The sequence below is a fragment of the Rattus norvegicus genome, chromosome X (assembly GCF_021556685.1).
Source record: "Rattus norvegicus strain SHRSP/BbbUtx chromosome X, alternate assembly SHRSP_T2T, whole genome shotgun sequence".
Lineage (NCBI taxonomy): Eukaryota > Metazoa > Chordata > Mammalia > Rodentia > Muridae > Rattus > Rattus norvegicus.
Genome location: NC_141554.1, coordinates 34,189,251 through 34,213,964, shown reverse-complemented (window position 1 = coordinate 34,213,964; position 24,714 = coordinate 34,189,251). Strand labels below are relative to the sequence as shown.

The 24,714-nt window shown below is 41.1% G+C and overlaps 1 protein-coding gene across 8 annotated transcripts in view; it reads right to left on the bottom strand.

The window, feature by feature from the left end:
- Positions 1 to 24,714, bottom strand: part of Frmpd4 (FERM and PDZ domain containing 4) — a 642,821-nt gene that overhangs the window by 4,397 nt on the left and 613,710 nt on the right. For 7 of the 8 annotated variants that reach the window (NM_001434013.1, NM_001434010.1, NM_001434011.1 and 4 more), the window contains 7 exon segments: positions 1,279 to 2,568; positions 2,957 to 4,015; positions 11,260 to 11,398; positions 13,505 to 13,687; positions 14,230 to 14,319; positions 17,450 to 17,576; positions 22,133 to 22,269. In NM_001434013.1, coding sequence (NP_001420942.1) covers positions 1,279 to 2,568; positions 2,957 to 4,015; positions 11,260 to 11,398; positions 13,505 to 13,687; positions 14,230 to 14,319; positions 17,450 to 17,576; positions 22,133 to 22,269 — 3,025 coding nt within the window. 8 annotated transcript variants of the gene reach the window in all.

Here is a 24,714-nt window from a genome sequence, read left to right as displayed (position 1 = left end):
ATCAGGGCATGGGTTACAACTTTTTAAGCTTCCTAATTGAGTTTTTGATAATCAACTTTAAAAGGACAGCATGAGTTGTAAAGTTTGTTTGGTATAGGGTTTGAAATCAAGACACTAGAGAAGTTGCTCAACTTTTTTTAGGAAAAATAACATGTTATATGTAAAAGAACAAGTGGTAATGGAGTAAAAATCTCTTTGTAAGCCAAATAAGCTCCTAACCCTCACAGATGACTTGCCCAGAGTAGGCAACCAAAGCTAATGGTGAGTTTGAAGGCAACACCACAATCTTTTGAAGACTCTTCAAGACATTTTTAAAAGGTAGGGCTAGGGGCTGGAGAGATGGCTCAGTGGTTAAGAACACTGACTGCTCTTCCAGAGGTCGTGAGTTCAATTCCCAGCAACCATATGCTGGCTCACAACCATGTGTAGTGGGGACCCAATGCTCTCTTCTGGTGTATCTGAAGACAGTGGCAGTGTACTCATATATATGAAATAAATAAATAAATCGTTTTTAAAAGGTAGGACTAGAAATTAAGCTGTATGAAACCTCAGTAACCTTTACTGGCCACTATGGGTAAAACACTATTGTCATAACATGAAGCATGGGTCATCTGATGATCCATCACCTAAGTAGGTTAGGATGAGAGTGAGCCTGCCTGGGAGTGGGGTAGGGTGAGCACAAAAGGTGACTGCTATCTTCTTAGTACAGATTTTACTTGAGGGGGTCATAATTCTTCCAGCTCTTCTCAACACTGATGCCCATTGGAGACATGAGACTAAGACTTTAGGAAAGGTGTCTCCTAAAGGTAAGAGATGAATGCATGACTTTGCTGAGACACATAGACTCTTGGCCAAATCCTCCAGTCTCCCTCACTGCCTGCTCTGTATCATTCTCTAAACAACATGACAGCAAAATTAGAAAGGGGTGATCTGAACAAGAAGGAAACCAAAGTGTTATTGATCTTAAGCAATACTATCTTGTAGTTGTGAGTCATACGGAGGCCTCTGCACTCAGAATTTAGAACAAAATTTATGACTCCATCAAATTCTAAAGTAAGAGCACAGCAAGCTTATAATGGGGAAAAGTCTATTTCTCACATTGTTCCAGACTCAAGATCCACTATTTATTGTCAATGGGTCAATGATTGCTACTGAACATCTCCATGATCTTTTTTCCCCTCCTTTCTACCTTTTAGTCTGTACTTTTAGGTTTGTTGTAAATAAGGTCCCCATGCTCCTGGCACATAAAATAAAACACTAAGTCCATCATTGCTGTACCTGTGGTTTCCTTAATCTTGGGCAGTCGATGGCATCCATCTCTCAAAGTGCCAAACAGGGGGTCGGCATTAATGGCTGTGTGCAGAGCAGGCACTGTCATGCGTGGACACATCCCTTCTGTCTGTGGGTGCAGTTCCTTGAAGGTGGCTCCATGGTTGGGATGACCAGCGACTCTCTCCTCTGGTGAAATGTAACTCCCACCTTTCCCAGAAGCATCTGGAATCAGGTGCTTTCCCATGGATGGGCAGAGGGGCGATTCCACAGGAGTGGCACAGGCACTGCTACTGCTGCCTGGGCCACAGCCTGTGTCCACTGAAGAGCCTTGAGAGCTCTGTAGAGAAAAATGGCCCTCACTCTGCAGGGATGACATTCGCTTGGCCAAATGGTAGTCACAAAGGCGGGCCACATTGTCTTCAGCCTCAGGAAGCTTAGTGGCATGGTCACAAGTGGGAGAGTCAGTGTCTTCAGGGTTGTCTAAGTCTTTGGCTGAGGCTACACAGGCCATATCTGACAGGAAGCGTTCCCCTTGACCAAGTCCTGAAGCATCATCAGCCTCTCCTTCCATAGTGCCATCCTCTTTCCCTTCAGCCTCTCTGTTCCCCAGACCAGGACCTCTGGGAAAGGCTTTCATGGCTGGTGCTTCCACTCCACTTTTCTCTACCACCCCACCATCAGAGGCCACATACCATCTTTGGCTGTCCTTGCGAAAGGCAGTTCTCTCCAGGTTAAAAGTGCTGAGGTGTGGATTGTCTCTTGAAGATACAGTGCCAACTTTGCCTTTGGTGTCCTCCTCCGTCTCTGCTATTTTGGTTCCTTGCTGTTTTTTCCCTGGTACATTCCCACTCAGGGGGCATTTCCCCTCTCCCTCAGCAAGCTTGCTTTTCCTTTTGCTGGTACAGGAATATGCCACTGACCCCATGTGCAGTTTGCTAAAATAGTCAGTGACTGACTTGGTCTCCATGGTTTCTGGCTCCATTTCCATGTGATCTGAGTGAAGGATCTGCTTGGAAGGCACAACTTTGGGTGGGAGGTCGGTCGCTGGGCGAGCAGCCAGGCCATGAGAGGACTTTGGAGGCAAGCCCACAGAGGGGGTTTTGGAGGTGGGGAACTCTGTCTGTTCTTCTGCCAGAGGGTGATAACCTTCATGAGTGGCCAAGAACATGCGGGAGAGGCTTTCCGACTGCTTCTGTGCTGCAGCTAGTTCAGAACCCTCTGTCATTTCAGAAGAGTTAGTCTCATTGCCCGAGTCTGAGGAAGACTCGGGACTATAAGCCCGCAAGATGGCTACACCTGTATGCCATAAAAAACAAGAAGCAGTTAATGGCTGGAGCAGAGGCACTTAGAGACATGCAAGAAAATGTGACTCGTTATTATTGCAAAAATGAAAACAACAATGACAAAAACAAAATTAAAAAATAAACAAGCATTTTCCCTTTTCAGTAAGGACTATGATTTTATTGCACAGTTGTTCCAGAGAGGGGGGAGGGATGTCATTTTTTTAAGCTAGCAACAAAGGAAACCACCTACCAAAACCCTCCATGATGTTAATTCAGCACATTTATGAAATGGGGCATGTATGAAATGGAAACAACATATAACAGGACTTCACAGACAAATGACTCAAAAGGATAAGATGACAATGGTTATCAGTGAATAAATGTAACAATGGTGAAAGAACCTGAATTTTCACTCTTCTGCTGTTCTTCTGAAAGAGCTTCTAGGGCTTCTAGTGTGGAAACGACGGTAGGGTCCAGTCCCTTCTCACACTTGCCCTCTGCACTGGTGGGCACAGCATCAATGAGGGACACAGGGATCTCCTCATTCTGCAGGCTGCTGCCTTGTTCTTTGTTCTCATGGAAGGATGTTGCCTGGCTCTGAGTGTCCTCTTCATCAGAACTGTCTCTAAAACCAGGTGGGGGAGCAGCAATGGCCATGTTCAGAGAACGCAGGAGGAAGTCATCCTCATTGTCATCTCCTTCTGGAGGAGGCAGTGTTGTAAGGTCAATAATATCATCACTTGACCCAGACAGGTCAAGGATGGCTGGTTGGTTGATTTCACTCACCACGAGATCCTCCTCGCAGCTCACCTCATCTTCATCTTCTGCATCATCTGTGTTTTCAGCATAACAGATGTCATGTAAGAGGGGCTCCTCTATTCCCTCAGGGGCTTCAAAGTTCTTCACATCACCTATGTTTGCATATACTGAATTTGCCACAAACTGGATGCTGTCTGTGTCTGGAGTGAGGTCCAGGTTTTTCATATCATTGGCACTGCTGATGTAGAGATTCCTCTGCTTCTCCAGCATTTCTGGATTCTCATCTAACATTCTTTCATAGCCTAGAGTTGGGGGACTCATGCCATCATCTAAGGCAAGATCTCCAAAAATAAAGGACACTTTAGCTCCTCGCGGAGATTCCTGTGCTTTCTTCAGAGTGTCTGGTCCTGAGAGGGTCAAAAGGGACCGCTGAGCTAGGCTTCTATAGTCGGCCTCACAGGGTGCATCACCTGGCTGAGTCAGCGGCTGGCTAAGTTCATCTGAACTGTATGTGTTGTCGATATATAAGTGCCGGTGCTCTTTGGGACACAAGGTGCTGTCTGTCATCTCAACTGCCTTCTGCTTAGAATCTATATAAGTGATTTGGGCTTCTTGTTCCCCTTCGCCAATGAAGGTCGTCATCTGGGGCATACAGTTCCAGTCAGGACCAAGGAGATTATGCTTGCCTTTATTTTCCGTTCCTAAAGAGAAAGAATCAAATAGTAGGTTATTATTTATGGTAGACGTTCTCGACGTTCTCTCTCTCTCTCTCTCTCTCTCTCTCTCTCTCTCTCTCTCTCTCTGTGTGTGTGTGTGTGTGTGTGTGTGTGTGTGTTGAGTATATTGAGTATATTTGTGTATTGCATATACTATATACTTATGTTTGTATGTGGTCGTGCTCACCAATGAGCATAGCTACAGAGGCCAGACAGTAATGCCTGCTATCTATCTCTATTGGTTTTCATCATCTAGTTTTGAGTCAGGGTCTATCACTGAACCTGAAACTTGCTGATTCAGTTAGGCTAGCTGCTGGGATCCATTTGTCTCTGCCTTCCCAGGGTTGGGATTATAGTTACACACCAGCAGATATGGATTTTCATGTGGGTAGTAAGGATCCAAAACTCCTTCATGTTTGCACAACAAGCATCTCATCTAGGGAGTCATCTCCTCAGTTTTGCCTGTTTCATACTTTAATGACTTGTACTATCACTCTGTAAGTATAGTTACTCAACATTCCAAATGGACAACTAGTTTATGTAGGTCCCAGGTGTGAGACCCCTTGGTTAGAAGACTTAACCAAATTGATACCACACAAAATAAAGTTGTTGTTTGATATGTAATAGCATCTGGGACAATAGGGTTATATCTTAATTCCCTCTAGCCCTTGCTTTTATTATTGGGCCCCAAAGATATCCATGAACAGAAACATATAAGAAGAACTTTATAATCCTTAAAGGTGATATTCTAATGGATGATTTTCCCTCAAAATACTCCATTTACTTCTAAGTGAGATCTAACATCCCCTAGTAGGTAAGATATGATAACAACTTCATCTTTCTTGAGTTAGCAGACAGTCAAGGATCTTCATCCATCTCCTACATTTATTAAGAAACTAAATGTGTTACCTCATTTTCAGCCTCCATGTACCTAAGTGATAATAATATATTCATATATAAATGTTAGTATTCATATCTACATGCATATGTATGTATGTGTATATAGTGCACAAGATGTATCCCTCACAGGATTTCTTTTCAGTTATCTCTGCAAATAGTTAATATTTAGGCTTATTTCCACATTCATTTGCATCATGGTAGTGTGCAATGATTTGTTTGATGTTTCATACAAATTAAAATTGCAAAACATGAATTTAAATATTATTGTTTAATTTGCTCTTGAAGGGTCTTGTAATGTGTAATTTACATGTGGAGATTTGTTCTGATATTTAACAAGAGTAAGAAGTAGGTTATTCTGTGGCTATTGTTTTTTTGATTACAAAAGCATTTTTTTGAGGAAAAGTTAGGACCCTACTACTTTTCCATCTGTTCTCAGACCACCCCCTGTCCCATATTTGAGGCATACTGACATGCATGGTATTTGGAAAAGAAAATCAGTTTTACTATAGTAATGTATTCTCCCCAAATTATATAATGCTGAACAATATTCATTATCATTTTGCTACAGTTTTATAAGCAATAGTAAAACATATACTTTTAAGGACACCGAGTTAGTCATTAGCCATATTGGCATCTTACTTTACAGTCAGTATTCCTTGTATGACTTCAACATCAACAACAAAAATAGATTCATTCTATTTTTCTTTCTCATTCTCTCTCTCTTGTCCTGTGTGTGTGTGTGTGTGTGTGTGTGTGTGTGTGTGTGTGTGTGTGTGTAGGACAGACTATTGTTAGGAGAATGACTAGTTAGAACAGATTCATCGTAACAGGACCCCAGATTTAGACTAAAATTTGGCAAAGACTTTCTAAGAGGTCCAAATAGTAAATATTTGATGTTTTTAGATCATTTTTAACATGAAAGCAGTCAAAGATGATAGATACATAAACACATGGGAGTATGGGCAGAATGGTGGTCCACAAATGACATGTCCACCTTGAGAAGATTTCTCTACTGAATATGTGGCCATATTTGGAAAGTCATCATTCATATTTAACTAAGGATCTTGATATGAGATCATCCTGATTTATCTGTACAGTTCCTCAATTCAGTGGCAAGTTGCCTTAAGGCAGAAGAGAGAAAAATGAACCTGAACCACACAGGGAAGAACTAAAGGCCATATGAAGACATAGGCAAAGGCTAGCTTGGTACAACCACAAAGAATGCTGGCAGCCATCACTGGTATGAAGATGTAGGATGTGCCCTCCTTTAGATCTGTTGGAGGAAGCCAAGGTATGTCTACAACTTGATTTTAGACTTCAGACCTTCAAACAGAAAGTCAATTTCTGTTTCTTTCACCAAGCTATGATATTTGCAATTATTTGTTGTGATAGCCTCAGAAAAGTGATACAATGTATATGGTTGAATTGCAATAAAATGTTATTCATAAGAACAAGAGTCAGCCCATTAATCATAGTTTCCTAACTTGTGGATTGGAACAAGAAAACTAAATAGGTCAGGAAACTGAGAGCAAATTATACTTATTCGGAGTCTCTTAAAAGCTCATAAATATGTAGATACATGGAATCAGGGATTTTGACAATATTTAAAGGTAAAATTTCAAGATAGAATGAAAAAAAATGCTAGCTTATAAGCTCTTATTAGAAGGTCTTGACTAAAGTCTACCTCAGTTTTTTACTTTAAAAAATGTGCTCAATCTGGGCTTCTTTCCTACAATATGTACTGTTTACCTTCTTGGAATGACTCAAGAGACATAAAATACTTTGGGGTGGAAATTGTGGCTTAGTCTTCACTGGAGTGAACATCAAATATGATGATTAATCTTCATTGTCAACTTTACTGGATTTACAGCCACTAGGAAGCATACCTCCAGGTGTTTTTGATGGTGTTTTTATAAAGTATTAACAGAGAAGGGAAAAAAAACCTGGATGTGGATGACAACATCCCATAGACTTGTGTCCCAAGCTGAATGAAATGAGAAAGTGCTGAACACTAGGCTAGCATTCAACATTCCATACCTACTGATTTCATTTGCAATGTTCACAGCCGCCTCACGTTCCTGTTATCATTCCTTGACTGCCATGTTTGAGGACAATATCCTCAAACTGCTAGCCAAAATAAGCCCTTCCCTTAACTTGCCTTTTGTCAGGCATTTGCTCACAGCAACGTGCGAAATAACTGATATCAGAAATTTACTGCTTACTTTTCTTATGTCTCAGGAGATCTGAGAGTTTTGAAAGGCGAAAAAAGGTCGTACTAGGCATAGTAATATGGTAAGTGTCCTAGTTAACCCTGACAAGAACTAAATTAGTGGAGAAAAGGTTTATTTTAGCTCACAATTCTAGGTTATAGTGCAACACAGACAGGGAAAGTCAAGGTGAGAGGAGCTTGAATCATCTAGTTACATCATATTCACTGTCAAGAGGAAGAAGCAATGAATGCATTACTGTGCTCAGCATACTTCTTCTACTCTTATATAGTACAGTACATAAATCTACAGAATGGTGCCACCCACAGTGGACTGGGTCTTCCCATGTCAATTAACATGATAAAGAAAATCCTTCCCATACATGCCAACAAGTCAGTTTGAGCTAGACGGTCCTTTATCATAACCCTTTGCGGTAGTTTAAATAGATATAGCTCCTATAGATTTATATATTTGCATGCCTAATCATCAGAGTGATACTACTTAAAAGGCTGAGAGGGGGAGGGGCTATTGCCTTCTTAAAGTAGATATGACCTTGTTGGAGAAAGTATGTTATTAGAGGTAGGCTTTGAGGTTTCAAAGACCCAACCCAGGTCCAATGTCTCTCTCTTCCACTGACTGTGGATCCAGATGGAGAACTACTTTTCCAGCACCATGTTTGTCTATTTGCTGTCGTGGTCCCCACGATGATGATAATGGACTAAACTTCTGAACTGTAAGCAAGCCCCAATTAAATACCTTATTTTATAAGAGTAGCCATAGCCATTGTGTCTCTTCACAGAAACAGAGTACTAAGAGATTCTTCTAACAGGTGGTTCTAGATTGTGTCAAGTTGACAACTTATTTTTAGTCAAAGGCCTTAACCATTGGGACATCTTGGTGCAGACTCAAGGACAGTTGATAATTCTAAGTCCCAGACCATTAGTCAGCTTAGGCCTACAGTTCCATTAGGGTGCTCTTTGGGTGACTTACCTATGCAGCTGTTCTGTTAGAGTGATGAATGTGTGTGAAGCACATGTTTGCATCGTCACACTTGCCGTAGAATTTAGCAAGAACACTGAGAGGCTGAAGTTCTATTCTTTCTCCCAGTGATAATGCCTTTGATAACAAAGTCATTTTGCCTCCCAATTTTAACTGAACATCACATCATGTGCTACTAACAACTAGACTGCACTAAGACCCTAACACTGTAACCACATTTTAGAGTGGTAGTCTTCCTTTTGTCCTTGCACCTGTACAATTTGAATAGCTCAGAGGGGAAAAACAGTTTTCTTTTCTGGGTAAATTTTATGATTTGAAAATAAAAGGCCAGACACTGGTTTTCCAATGTGAAAGGATTATGTTAAATTGCCCAACTGCCCTTTGGAATCTCAAAGGTCATTGTTGAATGGTTGTACATCTCTCTCAACGAAAACATGGTTATAAAACTGTTCACCACAAGACTTTCTGTATGTACTTGCCACTTTCTTTTCACTCTGTCCCTTTTTTAATTATTGTTTTTGTTTTATGTGGCCTTGCAGATAGAACTCAGAGCCTTAGGCATGATAAGCAATTGCTTTAGTAGTGAGCTACATCCTGGGCCATTTCTCATTAGTCTTAGTCCTTTGTATCTCTCAGGGCCTCTCACTGTCTCTTTGTATATTCCTCTCCCCTCTACAATTCTTTGAATTTCATTGTTATTTTTTATTATTCCTTGAGTACCCCACTGACTATTATTATAATTACTGAACATCATTTTTGACATTGCACATAGATTTTTTTCCTATTTCTTACTTCCCAAGATAAAACTTTAGCCAAATTATATGAATGAAGAAACTCAAATTTTGAGAAATTTGAAAACCCAGACCTCTTAAAGTAGTATGGCAGGTCAAAGCTGCCTTCTAAGGATGGTTTGTCTATATTTCCTTCTCTTTCTTTCTTTTGTATGAATATGCCTTATCTGTGGCCCAAACTGCCTCTATTCCCCCTGACTATAGTACTAAACAGCGCATTAATCTGTACATATGGCTATGTAGCTACATACTACACTGAAGATTTATTGTTAGGGGCTCAGTTTGAAAATAACAGAATGTTTCCTTTGTCTCTTTTAGAGACAGTGACAATGAATTTGCTAGTGTTCGTGTGTCTGAATGTGTGTGTCTGTGTGTGTGTCTGTCTGTACATATGCCATAGAAAGCATGTAAAGGTCAGAGGACAACTTTAAAAAGTTGGTTCTTTTCCTCTACCACATGGGTTGTAGAGACCAAACTCAGAATTTCAGGCTTAGCAGTCAGTGCCTTTACTCACTGAGCTACTCCTCACAAGCCCTAGAATCCTTTTTATTGTTGTTGCTATTGTTGTTACTTTGTCACAGAGTCTTTTTCTATAGCTCTACCTAGCCTGAAGTATTCTATGTAGCCTCGTATGCCCTCAGACTCATGGAGATCCCAAGGGATTTAACACCGAGTAAATCCTGGGCACTTAGATTACAGGTGTGCCACTATGTCTAGCCTGTAGTTCTCATTTTTTTTAAAAAGGAACTCCTATTTGTAGGACCCTCAATTCTAATCATGTCATCTTCTGACTTACATGGTGGTATCTATTTGCCATATTAGTGGGCATCTACTGCAGACAGAAGAAAATATAGACTAGAGTGAAAAGTAATAAAACAAATTACTAATTACTTGCACTCAGTGCAACAGCTAACTTAACACATATCGCCCTTCTTGCCCCAACTCTGGGCATATTTTCTCCTATTAAGTGGCTGGAGTGACCTTCTGATAGCTTTGCTTTTTCAGTGGCATGACATGGATCCTAGATGGCTCCAGAGTAGAAGAAGATCTTTCTAGAACTTCCAAGTCCAGAACAGGTGTGGTTGATCACACTGAGAATCCTAGCACTCTGGAGACAGGGTCAGGAATGCCATAACTTGAGACCAGCCTGGGCTACATAGTGAGTTTTAGGGTAACCTGGCCTACATACTCTGTCTCACCAAATGCATGCACAAAAGCATGCATGCCTGTATACATATATACTTGAGTACATACGTACATATGTACATATACATAAGTAAATTAAAACAATTTAGTGAATTTATAAGATGTCAAAACTCTAGCCTAGGATTTTAAAGAAAGAAAAACTCTACAGCAGGGGGCTTAATTCTCAGGGTCCCAGCCATTTTAAGAGCAAGGCAGTAAAAATGTAGCCACAGGATCACGACACCAGCTTAGCGGGAGAGTTTCTGTTTAGTGTTTATGACTAGGTAAGGACAAAATACCAAGAAAAAAAGAAGAAAGAAAAGGAAAAGACTGTCAGGACTTCAGAGCAATAAAACCACTGCTTTTGAAATAAGCCCCTGTCATTTGCAAGTGACTTTCCAGATAAAATGGGTAAATCATCACCTTAATCTTTAATAGTTAATCAATGTCACCAGTACATAAAGGTTTCGTGTTATATTTGGAAGTTGGATTTTTTAATAGGTTCAACCCTATTTTTTCCCTTTTCTTGGAAGTAATGGGGATTAAACCAAGGCTCTCATATTTGGTTGGGAAGCACTCTACCACTATTTCTTTTTGTATGTGTGTGTGTGTATGCATGATGTATGTATGTGTGTGTATTTGTATATATGTTTTGTGTGTGTATCTGTGTGTGTATCTCTCTCTCCCTCTCTCTCTCTCTCTCTCTCTCTCTCTCTCTCTCTCTCTCTGTGCGTGTGTGTGTGTGTGCAGGCATGCATATGCCATGGTATGCATGTGGAGGTCAGAGATCAACCTTAAATGGTAGTTCTTGTCTTCTCCTGTGATTAAGGCAGGATCTCTTTGTTGTTCACTGCTGAGTTGTATACTCCAGGCTAGCTGGCCCAAAGGGATTCTTTTGTCTCTGTCTCTCTCATTGTAGGGACGTGGGGAATATAGACACATATTATGTGTCTAGATTTATGTGCATTCTGACCCTTAGAACTCAGGTCTCATGCTTGTGTGGAATGTATTTCCAATCTCCATAGCCCTTGGAATCTGCAATTTTAAGTATAGTGCTTTACTATTGAATTCTATTACTGATTATTATTGTTGGGGAAGTTCTCAAAAGGCATGTGGGAATAGGATCGTGAAGTTAGAAAGAAAATACCTGTGTCCTGTGTGCCTGCATTTTTCTTGTTGGCCATGTTAAATATTGACCTCCTGGAGTCCACGAGCAACCGGTAGTATCCAGCTGTCAGACAGGCCAGGTTCATGGCATCTGATGACTCCATAAGGAGTGTAATGGGCTGCACAACAAAGAAATGCACAAGAAAGAAATGTTCATTAATGCCTTCTTGACTAAAGTATTTTTAAGCGCTTACAAACCATGAAGAAAAGAAGATACTGAGCAAATATTCCACTGGAGAAGCATAAATGAGGAGAGAACTTCAGAGATAACATATGGTACCTTACAAAGAAAACATTCAGGCGACACAATTTTCAAAGCCTTTTGCTTTACAGAGGAGCTGATACTAACCATCAGGAGAGCTCTAAGAAATCAGAGGACTTAGCCTGCACTACATTATCAAATAGAGAGGAATGGGAGGAGTAGCTAAAGAGTGTTACAAACAGTGGATGAGGTTTTCTGAAGAGCAAATAAGAATGTAATAGTTTTCTGCAGCAGAAAAGGTGACCATAACAGAGCCCAGATATGTTCACTGTGCATACGGGGATTCATAGACTGAATTTATAATTGCCTTCCAACATACTCTGGAATGAATCAAGTACCAAGCCCCAGTAAAGACTGGTTTTCTTTTATAATAGCTAAGTGTTTAAAGAGTAATAGTTAAAGCTATGTCATTTCGGTTACCAAAATTCAATTTCAAATGAAAAAGACATCCGGATTATGAAAATTGAGATTCATGGTGCTAGAGAGATGGCTCTGGTTAAGAGCTTGGTTTTCTGCACCTTCATTAGGTAGCTTACAATTGCCTGTAACTCCAGCTCCAGGAAAGCCAATACCGTCCATTCTGGCCTACAAAAGCACCTCCATGCACATATGCATGCATATGTGCTTTTACAAATATCTTTTAAAATGTGAGATCTGTGGTGAAAATAAGTGTTCAAGAAAAAGAAATCACAAGTCGAGATGTTGGCTATAACCAGTTGAGAAACACCAAAGAGACCCGAGAAAAGGATGCTTCTAAAAAGAAGTTGTCAATTTACCCAAATGTAAGCTCGAGCTGAGAGCTGGGAAGAGACATTGCTCAAACTGGAAACAATGAACTCCTAAGAGGCAATGTATCTTGGTGTGTGGAAGGAAGTGCTGATAGAACTGTCATTTTCACTGGCTTGGAGGGATGCATTATTGTTGAAAGAAAGAGTAAAGGAGGCAGAAAGTTGGAACAGAAATAAAGCAGACAAAAAATGAGGCCAAGACAAGCAAGGAAGCAGGTATGTACGTCTCACTCTCAGGAGGAGGTCACTGGGTCATTAGAACATTCCCTTTTCAAAATCCCAGAACTGTCTTTTCTACCTGAAGTGACATCTCTGCTCAGCTTCTAAGCCACCCCACCAGTGGTCAGTTTAGGTATGAGACCATCAGCAGGGTCTCCTCACTCATTTTGGGGTGGGACATATTTCTTTTACTAGTGACAACATCCAGCTCACATTCATTGTGACCCTTCTCGACATTATAACTGTTTTCTCCCAGTATCTTGGGCCATGAGCTAGAATAGGCATTCTGAGAATCTTGCTACACTTGTGTCTGACTAAGAAGTCAATTGGAGCCGTCTGGGTTGAGGTCATGACATTTCATGTGCACAGGTGACACATGTGAGCTTCACGCTGAGTCATGATAACATGTTCCTGCTGCAGAACTTGCTGGTGAATTCTGATTTGCTCTGAAGAAGCTCTTTCCAACCATCCCAGTGTTCCTGGGATCCATTCATCCATCTCTTCCAGAGTGGGCCTGGTGTTAGGGGCTGGGTATTCCAATTTAACCCAACAGAATGAATGAGAATTTTCAGAAGCTGGGGGGACTCTCACTGATTTTTCCATTGAGCAATCCAGTCTAGAAAGTGTGATGGGAACATAGTCTCCCAAGTGTTATATGATTCAGTATTCTACACCGTGAAGGGATTGAGAATGATATAACTTGCTGTTTTTGTGCACCGATGGAGAAACTGTGCCTAAAGAAATATAATAACCTGTCCCCAAATGAGACAGCAATCTAATGAGGACTAGAACACCTAGATAGGAGTTGTATGGATTTATTATTTACTTTTTTTTAACCAAATGGCATCTGTGAGGCCATGCACACATTAACTCTTTCATGCATGATGAGTACTATCAGAGCTATCAGAAATGAACTGCTGAAGGCAGTGCCATGGGTCACCATGCGAAAGGCTCACCTTCACATCGAGCACATGCAACTCCACCCTCACCAAACTCTCCTCTTCAGTAAACATTTCAATCCTGTTGACATGGCTGAAGTCAGCTAAAAGAGCCACCAGGTTGGTTTTGGTGTTTATGACATGGCTTATGCCATACCGGGGACCCACCAGAAGAGTCACTTCTGAGCGCTTCTCTGCCTGCTAAGGAAAGAGAATGACAGAGTATTTCAAGGTTCAGGACTTTTGAAGCATCATCTAAATCTCAGACTGAGTGACTCTTTTCCTAAGATCATGATGTATTCTTTGGAAAGTTTTTCTGGGTTATATTGCATTAAATCATCCAATTAGGTGGACTCAGATATGAGTATATAGGGTTGCCCATAAATGATGAATAACATAGAAAGTAAATGTAGTCATTATACAATATATTTATGCACATCAAAAGCTTTTAGAAGTGAGAAGTGTCCCCCTCCCTTTTCTATCTCAGTGATTGAAAAGGCACCATTGTTAAGAGTCCTTTGATTCCATTTTTCCCCCAGGGCTTCTACAGCAATGCTACTTAGATCGAACATTTCTCAAGGTATCTCCAGACTGTGGTGAAGTTGGTTAGTATTGAAAACAAGGAAAGATTCCTAGCTTCTTTATGTTTATCATCCAGGGCAACTCCTTGAAGACAGCCTGTGCTGTGCTGTGATGTTTGGCCAGCCTCTGGCTCCAGACAGAAAGAAAGAAAATGCAATTACCACTAATGTTGCCTTGAACACACGGCCCCCGTATAGTCGCAGGTCACTGAGGAACTTGAGATAGTGGACCTTAGCTTGTAGTGCAGAGAGCTGAGGAAAGAAAAGAAAATTCAAATGTGGGCTTCATTGTGTGGGACTCTTTCTATTGTGGAAATAAAGGTACAAGACAATTTGTCACTGTGTGAACCAAATTATTTTATGTTTTAAGACACTGTTTCATGTATCTTAGTCTATCTTCAAATTTCCTAGTTAGCTGAGGATGACCATGAACTTCTGATCCTCTTGCCTTCACCTCTGGAATGTTGGAATTACTGGTGTGTGGCACCATGCCCAGTATATGCAGTGCTGGGGTAGAATCCAGTGCTCTGGGTTCAATACCAACTGAGTTGCACCTCCACCCGCAAAGGATGCTTTTATTGCTAGGGAGATGGGGTATGAGAAAGACTCTTCAGCAGGAAGGCAATATATTACTATATCCTGTGTTTTGGGATAATGAACTGAAATGTAACACCAAGATTCAAATCTTATTGCTGCTTCTGGAAGAGAAGTGTGAATGTGTGTGTGTGTGTGTGTGTGTGTGTGTGTGTGTGTGTGTGTGTGTGTGTGATGAAAGATGTTGAGGTAGGTGCATGAGTATAGACACATGGTTCAGTCCATTCAATAAGTGAGATATTACTCTCTGGAAATGTATGCTCACTGAAAGGTTACAATAGGTAAGGGACACTTTCTGACTGTGATTAGAGACAAAGGAGTGTTGAGTGTAAATTCTCTAATGACATAGGAGACTCACTTGCACACAGAATTTGTGGGGCTGCCTGAGATCTTTGCAAATCTTTTAAGCAACCTTGCACACCTCCCATCTCAAGTTTCTTCTACCCTTTTCAGAGTTTCAGGGTGAATGAACTTTCTGAACTCCAATCACAGTGAAGTGGTTTGAGTTTCCTATGAACATTCTGGTTTTGTTAATGCAACTCTGAGAATCTATGGAGTTTGATGAACTACAAATATCTAGACAAAATGGATCTTTATAGAGACTTCAAAAATGGAGGCTTTCGTGTCATTTAAAAATGAGGAATTTAATTAGAATCTGTACCTGTCTTATATTGAATGCATAAGGAATGTTTATCAAAGGTGAATTTTCAACAAGGTATGAATAATCACCATTAAACAGTAAAGACTGGAAAAATTTCTTCACTCACGTATGACTTTCCAATTCCCCTTCTATCTATAACAAGAGATATTATCCTCTGTGTAGTGATGATTTTTCACCATTCATTCACCCGAAATCTTGTCAAAAACGCCCAAAATTTAAGCCAACCACTTTATTGGCTGGAAATGCTATAGTAGGAAGCGTGCACATGCGCGCGCACACACACCCACACCCCCACACCCCCCCACACCCCCCCACACACACCCCACACGCATGCATGCGCACACGCACATACACATGCACACGTGCACACACATATGGGTATATAATAGATAAAAGAATGAACTAATATTGGTAGTTGTTAATTATCATAAGACTAGGCCACCAAGCCTGAAAAAAAATCAAGTCAAACTACTTAACAGACATCAATTTTGGGGAAATGAGAACAAAAACTATAAAACATATGTGTGTGTGTGTGTGTGTGTGTGTGTGTGTGTGTGTGTGTGTCTGCCTGTTTCTCTGTCTCTGTCTCTGTCTGTCTCTGTCTCTGTCTGTCTCTGTCTGTCTCTGTCTCTGTCTGTCTCTGTCTCTGTCTCTCTCTCTTTCTCTCTATCTCTATCTCTCTCCATATATATGAGTGTGGGATGTATATGAGTGCACGTGTGCATGGAGGACAGAGGATATTACATAAGGATATCAAGAGCCAGTTACCTTGCTTCATTTGAGAAGGTATTTCATAGTCCTGAAGCTCATAAAGTAAGCTAAGGCTGGCAGGCCAGTGAGCCCCAGTGAGCTCCAGTGAACTCCAGGAAGCCTGGGTCCATCTCCTAGTACCGGGATTATAAGTATTAACCAGCACATTCAGCATCATTGCTTGGGCTCTGGAATTGAATTCAGTCTTCCCGCTTGTGTAGCAAGCAGTTCTCCATCTGAGCCATTTCCCCAGCCCTAGGAAGTGTAAAAGTATTGACCCATGGTATCTTTCTATTTTTATGAAGCTGGGTGCTCACAGCGAGGTGATAGCGGACATTTTCCATTGAAACTAAGAAAGAGAATGTGGCCAAGAGTGTATTGAACTTGGTTATATCTTTCAAAAAATGTTTATGGGGTGAAGCCTTATAAAAATGACTGAAAATAGGATACCATGACCAAAGAACTCCCTACATGGATGGTGATTTGTATTGAGGTCAGACAAGTTTCTCTACTTTATATCAGCTCTAGTGTGTACTCAGGTTGTTTCTCATTTTATAGGCACAGAGATTTAAGGCTCCTTGTCTCTGTACTTACTGGAATCTTTGTTCTTTTATTACTTCTAAACCACGCCTTTCTTTTTTTCTGAACAACAGAATACTTTTAAATGGTCTTTGTGCTTCTCTTAATAAAAACAGAAATGAATACAAATATTTTAACACTAATGATGAGTGGCAGGGAAATCTTATCCTTCTCTTTCCAAAATTGGATTCAATCCAATGGTTATCAGTGGTGATGGTAGAGATTTTGTTCCTTAGGGCATCCATGTCAATATGTGGACATATTTTTAATAATAATTAAGGAAGGAGTGACACTGATACCTGTCCTGTACAGATCAAGGATGCTTCGTATCTCGCAATGTCCAGCCCAACACCTTTATGCTTCAGCAAGGAACAACCTCTTACCAAATGTCAACAGCTCCCTGGGAGATAATCCTAATGTAATGAATACAGTAACTGGCCTGCAGGGCCCCTTACTGGGTGTTTTGCATTTAAGCTGGTCTGAGCAGTAACCAGTCATACGATGAAAATGTGCAATTACCTTGTGATTTGATCACCTAGCTGCAAAGTCTCAGAAACTCATGTGACTACCCCATGCCTCCTGACCCACATAATAAGCAGTTTCCACCCTGTAAAAAGGAAATAGATTTCCAGAAGGATTGGTATTTTTGTTCCTTTTAGACATAGGCGAATAGTGTATGAAACTTTTCTGTAAATACAATGTCACCAGTATAGTCTTCGTGGGCTAATTTTAAATATTGAAAGCATGCAAACCTCTCTGCTTAAAAGTCTACGTTCTACTAAGGTGTAGCAGGGATACCTTTTTACCCGGTGGTACCAAGTTTTGATTTGCTTTGACAAGGTGGGAGAGCGCTTTCTTGATGTTCTTCTCTTTCATGCTCTGAAGTACAGCAGATGGAAGGAAAGTCTCTAGTCCCCATTCTTTCCTGCAACACAAAAGCACATCCTTCATTCCTTGTTCTTGTGATGATGACACATATAAAACCAACCAACACTCCGCTGTGGGTTGGAACGAATGGACAGGGAGACAAACTTTAATTGACATGCAGGAAACATACTATTGGATCATGGATACATATGTTCAAATTTAAAAGCAAACATACATATTCTTTACTGTAGAGAAAGAACACTAATAATGGACATTAAAGAGATATTTTGTTCACCTCAGTTCAGAGTCTCATAAATACATTCTATAACCAAATAGTTCCAATATATTTTCTTTAACTTTTTTTTGCTGAACTTATTGTCTTCATTGGTTGTGCATGGTTTAGGGCTACTTGTGACTTTATTTTAAAATACACATATATACGCATGTGTGTATACACATAGACACACACACAGCTGTGTTCTGGGGTTCAGAATCCTAGGATAGAACCAAACATAACTGACCTCCCCAAAAGTCAATGAAATGAGTCCTAGTGCTATACTTGCAGATTGGTGCCTAGCCCAATTGTCATCAGAGAGGCTTCTTCCTGAAGGTGACAGGAGGAGATGCAGAGACCCACAGCTAAATATTAGGAGGAGCTCAAGAAACCCCACAGAAGAGGGGGAGAAAGAATTGCAGAAGACAGAGGGGGTCACGGGCACTATGAAAACACAGTCCACAGAATCAACTAAGTAGGGCTCATAAGGGCTCATATTGATTGAAGTGACAATCACAGAGCCTGCACAGATCAGCACTAGTTTTTCTGAATCTATGTTCTGGTTGTATAGCTTTCAGTGTCTGTGAGACTCCTAACAGTGGCAATGGTGGTGTCTCTGATTCTTTTTTTCTGCACTCAGGAACCTTCCCTCTTACTGGCTTGCCTCGTCCAACCTTGATGTGAGGGGTTGTGCCCAGTCTTATTGCATCTTGTTATTCTGGGTTTGGTGGATATTACTGGGAGGCCTGCTCTTTTCTGAAGGGAAAAGGAAGAGCAGTGGATCTGGGGGAGAGAGGAGGTGTGGGGGGATGAGACTGGGAGGATTGAAGAAGGAGACGCTGTGGTAGGGATGTATTGTATGAGAGAATAATAAAGGAAATTAAAAATTCAAAATAAAGAAAAATAAAATACACATATGAAACACACACACACACACATATGAAACTGGCTGTCATTTGAAAAGGTGCCTATACAATCTACTATCTGATGTAAATGCTACATATGATGTTCAATCAATACTTGGTGAAAAAACTGATTGCTACAACACCGTTGTAGACTACAAGACTTCATATCTATTTGGAGGGCAGTGCTTTTGCAGGAACCCAGGGCTTCATTCATGCTGGCCAAATGCCCTCAGCCCTGTATTATCATCTTAAATGACTATTTTTCATATCTTTATGTCTTTTAAAGTATGTTCTCTGAGAGTTTTTTTTTTTAGAACATGTTTTGATCACAGTGATATCCACTCCGTCACTTCTCAGATTCACCACCTCCCTACACACCCTGTCTCTCCACCCAGTACTTAACCCATAAAGGATAATTACTATTGTCCACATATTCTTAGACGTGGGTTCTACTAGCTCATCTTTATGTCTCATCTTTACATTCAGATCACAAGTTTTGATGGTCAGGATTATATTTTATACAATTTAGTGTTTTCTACTATCTGACGCAAATGTTAATACAATGTTCAATTGATGTTTAGTTAAAAAAAAATTGATGACTGCCAACACGGTTGCAGACTACAAGACTACTCGTCAAGTTAGTTATCTCTGAGAGGTTAGGATCTGTACAATGTTCCACTTTAAAAGAAAAATGCCCAGACAGTAGGGACAGAAAGGTGTGCTCGTTTTCTAAAGATAGGGTTTCTCACTGGCCTAAAGCTCACTGATTAAGGTAGGCTGACTGGTCAGTGAGTCCCAGGGATCCACTTGTCTCTGATTCCCCAGTGCTGGGATTATATGTGTATGTCACATGCCATGGCCAGCTATATAAGCACAGCTTCTGAGGGTTAAATTCTAGACTTTATGCTTACACAGCTAGCACTTTAGTGACTGGGTTGTGTTCCAAGCCACCCAAATGCATTTTAATTGTAAGAGGGGGTTGTTCTCAGGTTGATTAGGTACCATTTCAAATGGCAGCCAGCTTGACCTGTACCTAAGAACTTTAGATAGTAGAGGGCACATGTGAATGTGTCCAGCTAATGGGAGACTTGTTTTTGAATCGACAGTCTCTCAGACTACAGTTACTCTGAGTATGTAACAGAAAAAGAGATGAATCACTCAGGCAACTGCATCGCATGGGAGGGATTTTCATCATTTAGGTGGCAGTGGGTAAATTGGGAGTTGACAGAACAGTGACGTTGGGGGCAGCACCTGGACCTCAGCCCCTAGGTTAGTTAGGGGGGCATCACGGTACTTTGCAAATGCCCCTGGGAAAGTGCCTTTGGAAAGTGGGATTATATTCATCCATCCTGGTTTTGAGTGCAGATCAGAAGAAATCTACAGATTTTAGAATGGCATGGAGGTATGATTTCAATCTGGCCATAGGCTCTGACACACTAGTTCTCCTTCATGTTAGCTTAAAGAGCTGCCAGGATGAATTAAGTGGTGTTTGCTGTAGGTTAGTGTATCTCTTGCTGAGAGACTAAGCATTCCCTCTTAAAGAGTGACCCTTAAGTAGATTCATCAGCTGGAGGTAATATAAACCATCCATTTTCTAAGAAAAGCGGACCTTTCTTGGCCTAAGAGGGATGCCGCTGGTAAAATAGCATACTCGGCAAGAGAAGGCATTCATAGTTTACAAACAAGTTGCGGTTCACAGACAACTTGTTGTGTGACATTTTTGCCAGCCACCTCACAGTTTTCTTTTTCCCCTATTCCCCTGTACAGATACCAAGGTACTATGCTTGTGGCATTTCCATTTTTTGAAAGATTTAATGTGTATGATTGTTTCACCTGAATTATTGTATGTACAACACCCGAATGCCTGGTGCCTAGAGATGCCAGAAGAGGGTGCCAGTTTCCTGAGACTGGAATTACAAGTGGCTGTAAATCACCACGTGGGTACTGGGAACTAAACTCAGGTCCTATAAAAGAATAGTAAATGCTTTTAACTATGGAGTCATCCTCCAGATTCTTTCATGTACAAGGTCTTATTACCATACATTAGGCTGACATCAAACTTGTGATTCTCCTAAGACTCCCTCAACACAAGGATTATAGGTGTGAGGCAGCAGGTCCGACATCTGACATTACTTTGGACACTGCTGTGAAGACACTTCAGAATAAGTCCCTCTATAAAAATGGCTCTCAACCTTCCTAATACTATATAGCTCTTTAACACGGCTCCTAGTGTTATGGTGTACCCCTGCCATAAAATTATTTTTGTTGCTACTTCATACCATAATTTTGCTATGGTGATGAATCCTAATGGAAATATCTGGTTTCTAGTGGTCTTAGGCAACCCCAGTGAAAGTCATTCGACCCTTTAAAGGGATCGTGACCCGCAGGTTGAGGACTGCTGCTCTAACCACCCTGGCAATAGAGGAGGGATGCCAAAGAGACCTTGGTGCTACCAGGCTATTAAGACAAAAAAGAACCCCTAGGAAATGGAATGATTCCAGGAATTTCATGCTGGAAGGAGGCAAAGGCTGACGCCTGGTGCCATCCAGAGGAGAAACTTGCCTCCTATGAAGAAATTTCACAGTCCCCACAATTTATGTGAACACTGTGCAGCAGAGAGCAGACAGGATGAGTCAGCGGTGGGCAGGACCAGAACTTGGCTAGACTGCTGAGTTACATACACCTCTGGCCCTCTATTTAAACCTAACTCTCCGTTTAAATAGATATCTCCTGTCAGGATCCTGAAGACAGATTCGGAGCTCAGTAGCTCCTTTACTTGTTTCTCTTCTCAATTCAACTACATGAAAGTAATTTCCTCTCTTCTTCTCTTCGCATTGCTTGTCTCTTTGATTGGTGTATTTTTTTAGGGATGGCTAACCCTAACTAGGCTCCAAAAACAATTCAGTCTATCACATAAACTAAGGCAAAAGAGTCATCCCACTGCCTGGGTTTTAACCGTGCCCCGCCACTACCCCTGTTATATGTCTTGGGAAAGTAATGACCAATTTAATCACTTTGTACCTCAGTTTACCCAAATATCTTTGAAGTCATTCCTGTGTGCTGAATGTGCTCATCCTCATTTGCCCCCACATTCTGAGATGGGCTCTCAATAAGTTTCTCAGTTTGGCCTTGAACTCACTCTGTAATCCTAGAACTTGGGATTCTCCTTCCTCACCCTCATGCGTAGCTGAGATTACAGGCCTGCATCAGTAGGCCTTACACATTATTTTTAAAAATGCCTTTCACCTTGACTGCAATTTCCTAAAGGTGAGAAACGTGAGAAATGTATCTTTTCTATTACAAAAGACAAAATGTTTGTATATTTTGCCACTAGTTTACAAATAGTCTGCCATGAACAAGGTGAATTTTGCAAACAGATACAAAGGAGTAAGGAAAAACGCACAGCATCCCATGACACCGAATGTAAACACTTACTCAATGTACTTGAGGGAGATTTTCTGCGTCTGTTTGGTGGTGACAGTAGCAATGTACATTTGTAAAGCGGCCAGCCGCAAGGCAATGTCGTATTTCAGCTCTGGTCCAAATCGCTCCTGAACGACATCGTTACAGCTCTGTGAAGAGACCAGCAGAGGGCGCAGTTGGTCAGCGCACGAGCCGCCTTCCACCGCCTTTAGAGGAACAGGTGACAACCATTCCCCCAGTGTTTCAACCTTCACTTCTAAGGCACTGAGGCTAAATGTAGAAACATCTCCACGGCGCTGCTTGGAGCCGAGTCAGTGTTTAATTGCACAAACACAGAGACCACACAAAACATTTAACAGTCATCGGCAAGCTGTTATTTAAATATTTAGCTTTTTGTAAAAATAATTAGGAATTTAGGGATGGAATTGCCAAACACAGGTGCTGCAAAGGAACACGGAAACACTGGCGGAGGAATGTGGGTTTTGCAGCTAGGCTGCTGCTGGACTTGGATTCCTGGCTTCTAATCTTCACACAAATTCCTAACTCGCTGGGGCCTCGGTTTTCCTTTCTCTAAAATAGAGTGATGTTTTTTAACCACCAGGGTGTTTGTGAGGACTAAAATAGTTGACAATGCGAAGTCCTCGAATGGTACTTAGCAGTTGTAAGCACACTTCTAAAAATGTATTTATGTTATTCTTATTCTTATTTTGTGTTGTACTGGAGGTTGCAGTCCTGGCTTTGCCAACCATAGCTACCGTGTTTGAAACATTAGCGTGATTTGAACTCTTGCCCTCTATTTATTGGTGAGTGGGGCTTATAGGCACCAGTCCATTAGAGCTGTTTGAGGATTACAGGAGATGTACACATGCTTTATCTAGCACAAGCATTGGTGAGTGCTATTGGGGTATCTATGAAAACATTCCATCTATTTCAACAGCCACAGCGCTCCCAGTTCAAATGTGTAATCATGTGGGCATTAGTCCACATCTCCTGTAATTAATTCGTTCAACTCACAGAATTTGTGGCTAGGGCCAAAACATAGGCCATGTACAGTGTTATTATAGCCTATAGTTTTAGCTACTTGTAAGGCCAGGATAGGTGGATGTCTTGTAACTTTTCTGTGGCTTTTCTAAGTATTGTGAACAAGGCAACTTTTAGAAAGATGAACTTATGGGGGTGTTATTGTTTCAGAAGGTGAGGGACTGATCTTCATGGTAGAAAGCATGGCAGCATGCAGGTAGGCATGGTGCTAGAGCAGTGGTTGAAGACTCACATCCTTAATCAAAGCGGGGAGGGAAAGACCTAACTTGGAATGATGTGGAGTTTTGAAAGTTCAAAGGTTACCTTCAGTGTCACACCACTGCTAACAGGGACAAACTAATCCTCCACGAACAGCGCCACCCACTGGGGACTAAGCATTCAAATATATGAGCCTCTAGGGGCCATTCGTATTCAAACCATCATAATGAAGGCCAGCCTGGGTGAAATACCCAGACTGCAACGCTGTCAACCAAAGTGGCTAAGCATGTGCTGTAGTTAAGGTCCTTTGTGACCACAGATACTAGAAGTGAGTACTGTATTCCTCTCCCTTGTTAGGAGCAAAGTTTGGAGCTGGGAACAGAAGGAACATGTAGAACATGTGAGCAGTCTCTCTCTCTCTCTCTCTCTCTCTCTCTCTCTCTCTCTCTCTCTCTGTGTGTGTGTGTGTGTGTGTGTGTCTGTGTGTGCTGAGTGATTTTTAAACTGAAAACTGGATTCTAGTCTAGAAAAATATTTCTTTTCCTGCATCCTTATTGTATTCTTTGCCTTGTATCAAATACACATAAAAGGGAAACCCATGCTGCATTTATTTTTTTGCTTTCTTTTTAAGAGAAGGCCGTGAGTAATTATCTCATATACTGGTTTTATGAACTTAGGTCCAGGTACCATTGCATGGCTTCTGTATGTAATGTTAAAACACTGCATACGGGCTGGGGATTTAGCTCAGTGGTAGAGCGCTTACCTAGGAAGCGCAAGGCCCTGGGTTCGGTCCCCAGCTCCGAAAAAAAAAGAACCAAAAAAAAAAAAAAACAAAAAAAAAACAAAACAGTTAAACAAACAAACAAAAAAAAAACACTGCATACGTACTGCATCTTACATTTTGTGTCTTATGTATGGATGTAAAATAGATGCATATTTCTCAGTCCACGGCTTCATTGCTAAGTGAGTCTACTTCTCCCAATTCACCCCTGATAGGGTCTTTCCTGTATGTTTCCCTGAAAAAAATCTTAAAGCTTTCTGGAATACCCAGCAGGTCATGTTTGAAGAGGGTATGTCAAGAAGCAAGACCTAGCAAGCTTGAGGCATACCTGCCCACCCCACCCTGAAAACAATTGAAAGTTGCCACTTTGTTTTGTTTATTTTTGTTTAAACAATCAGGTACAGCGCTTGAGGCGGTCAATTATGGCTCCAAGGTGTTAATAGCCTAGATAGGTTGCTTTCAACAGTCCCCTAAGAGACTAGAAACCTAGAATGTAGTGTGTGCTCATATGCTTAAGATGTGCACACATGTACCCCCCAAAATGAGGCCCAGGAAACCCTGACAGCAATGTAGT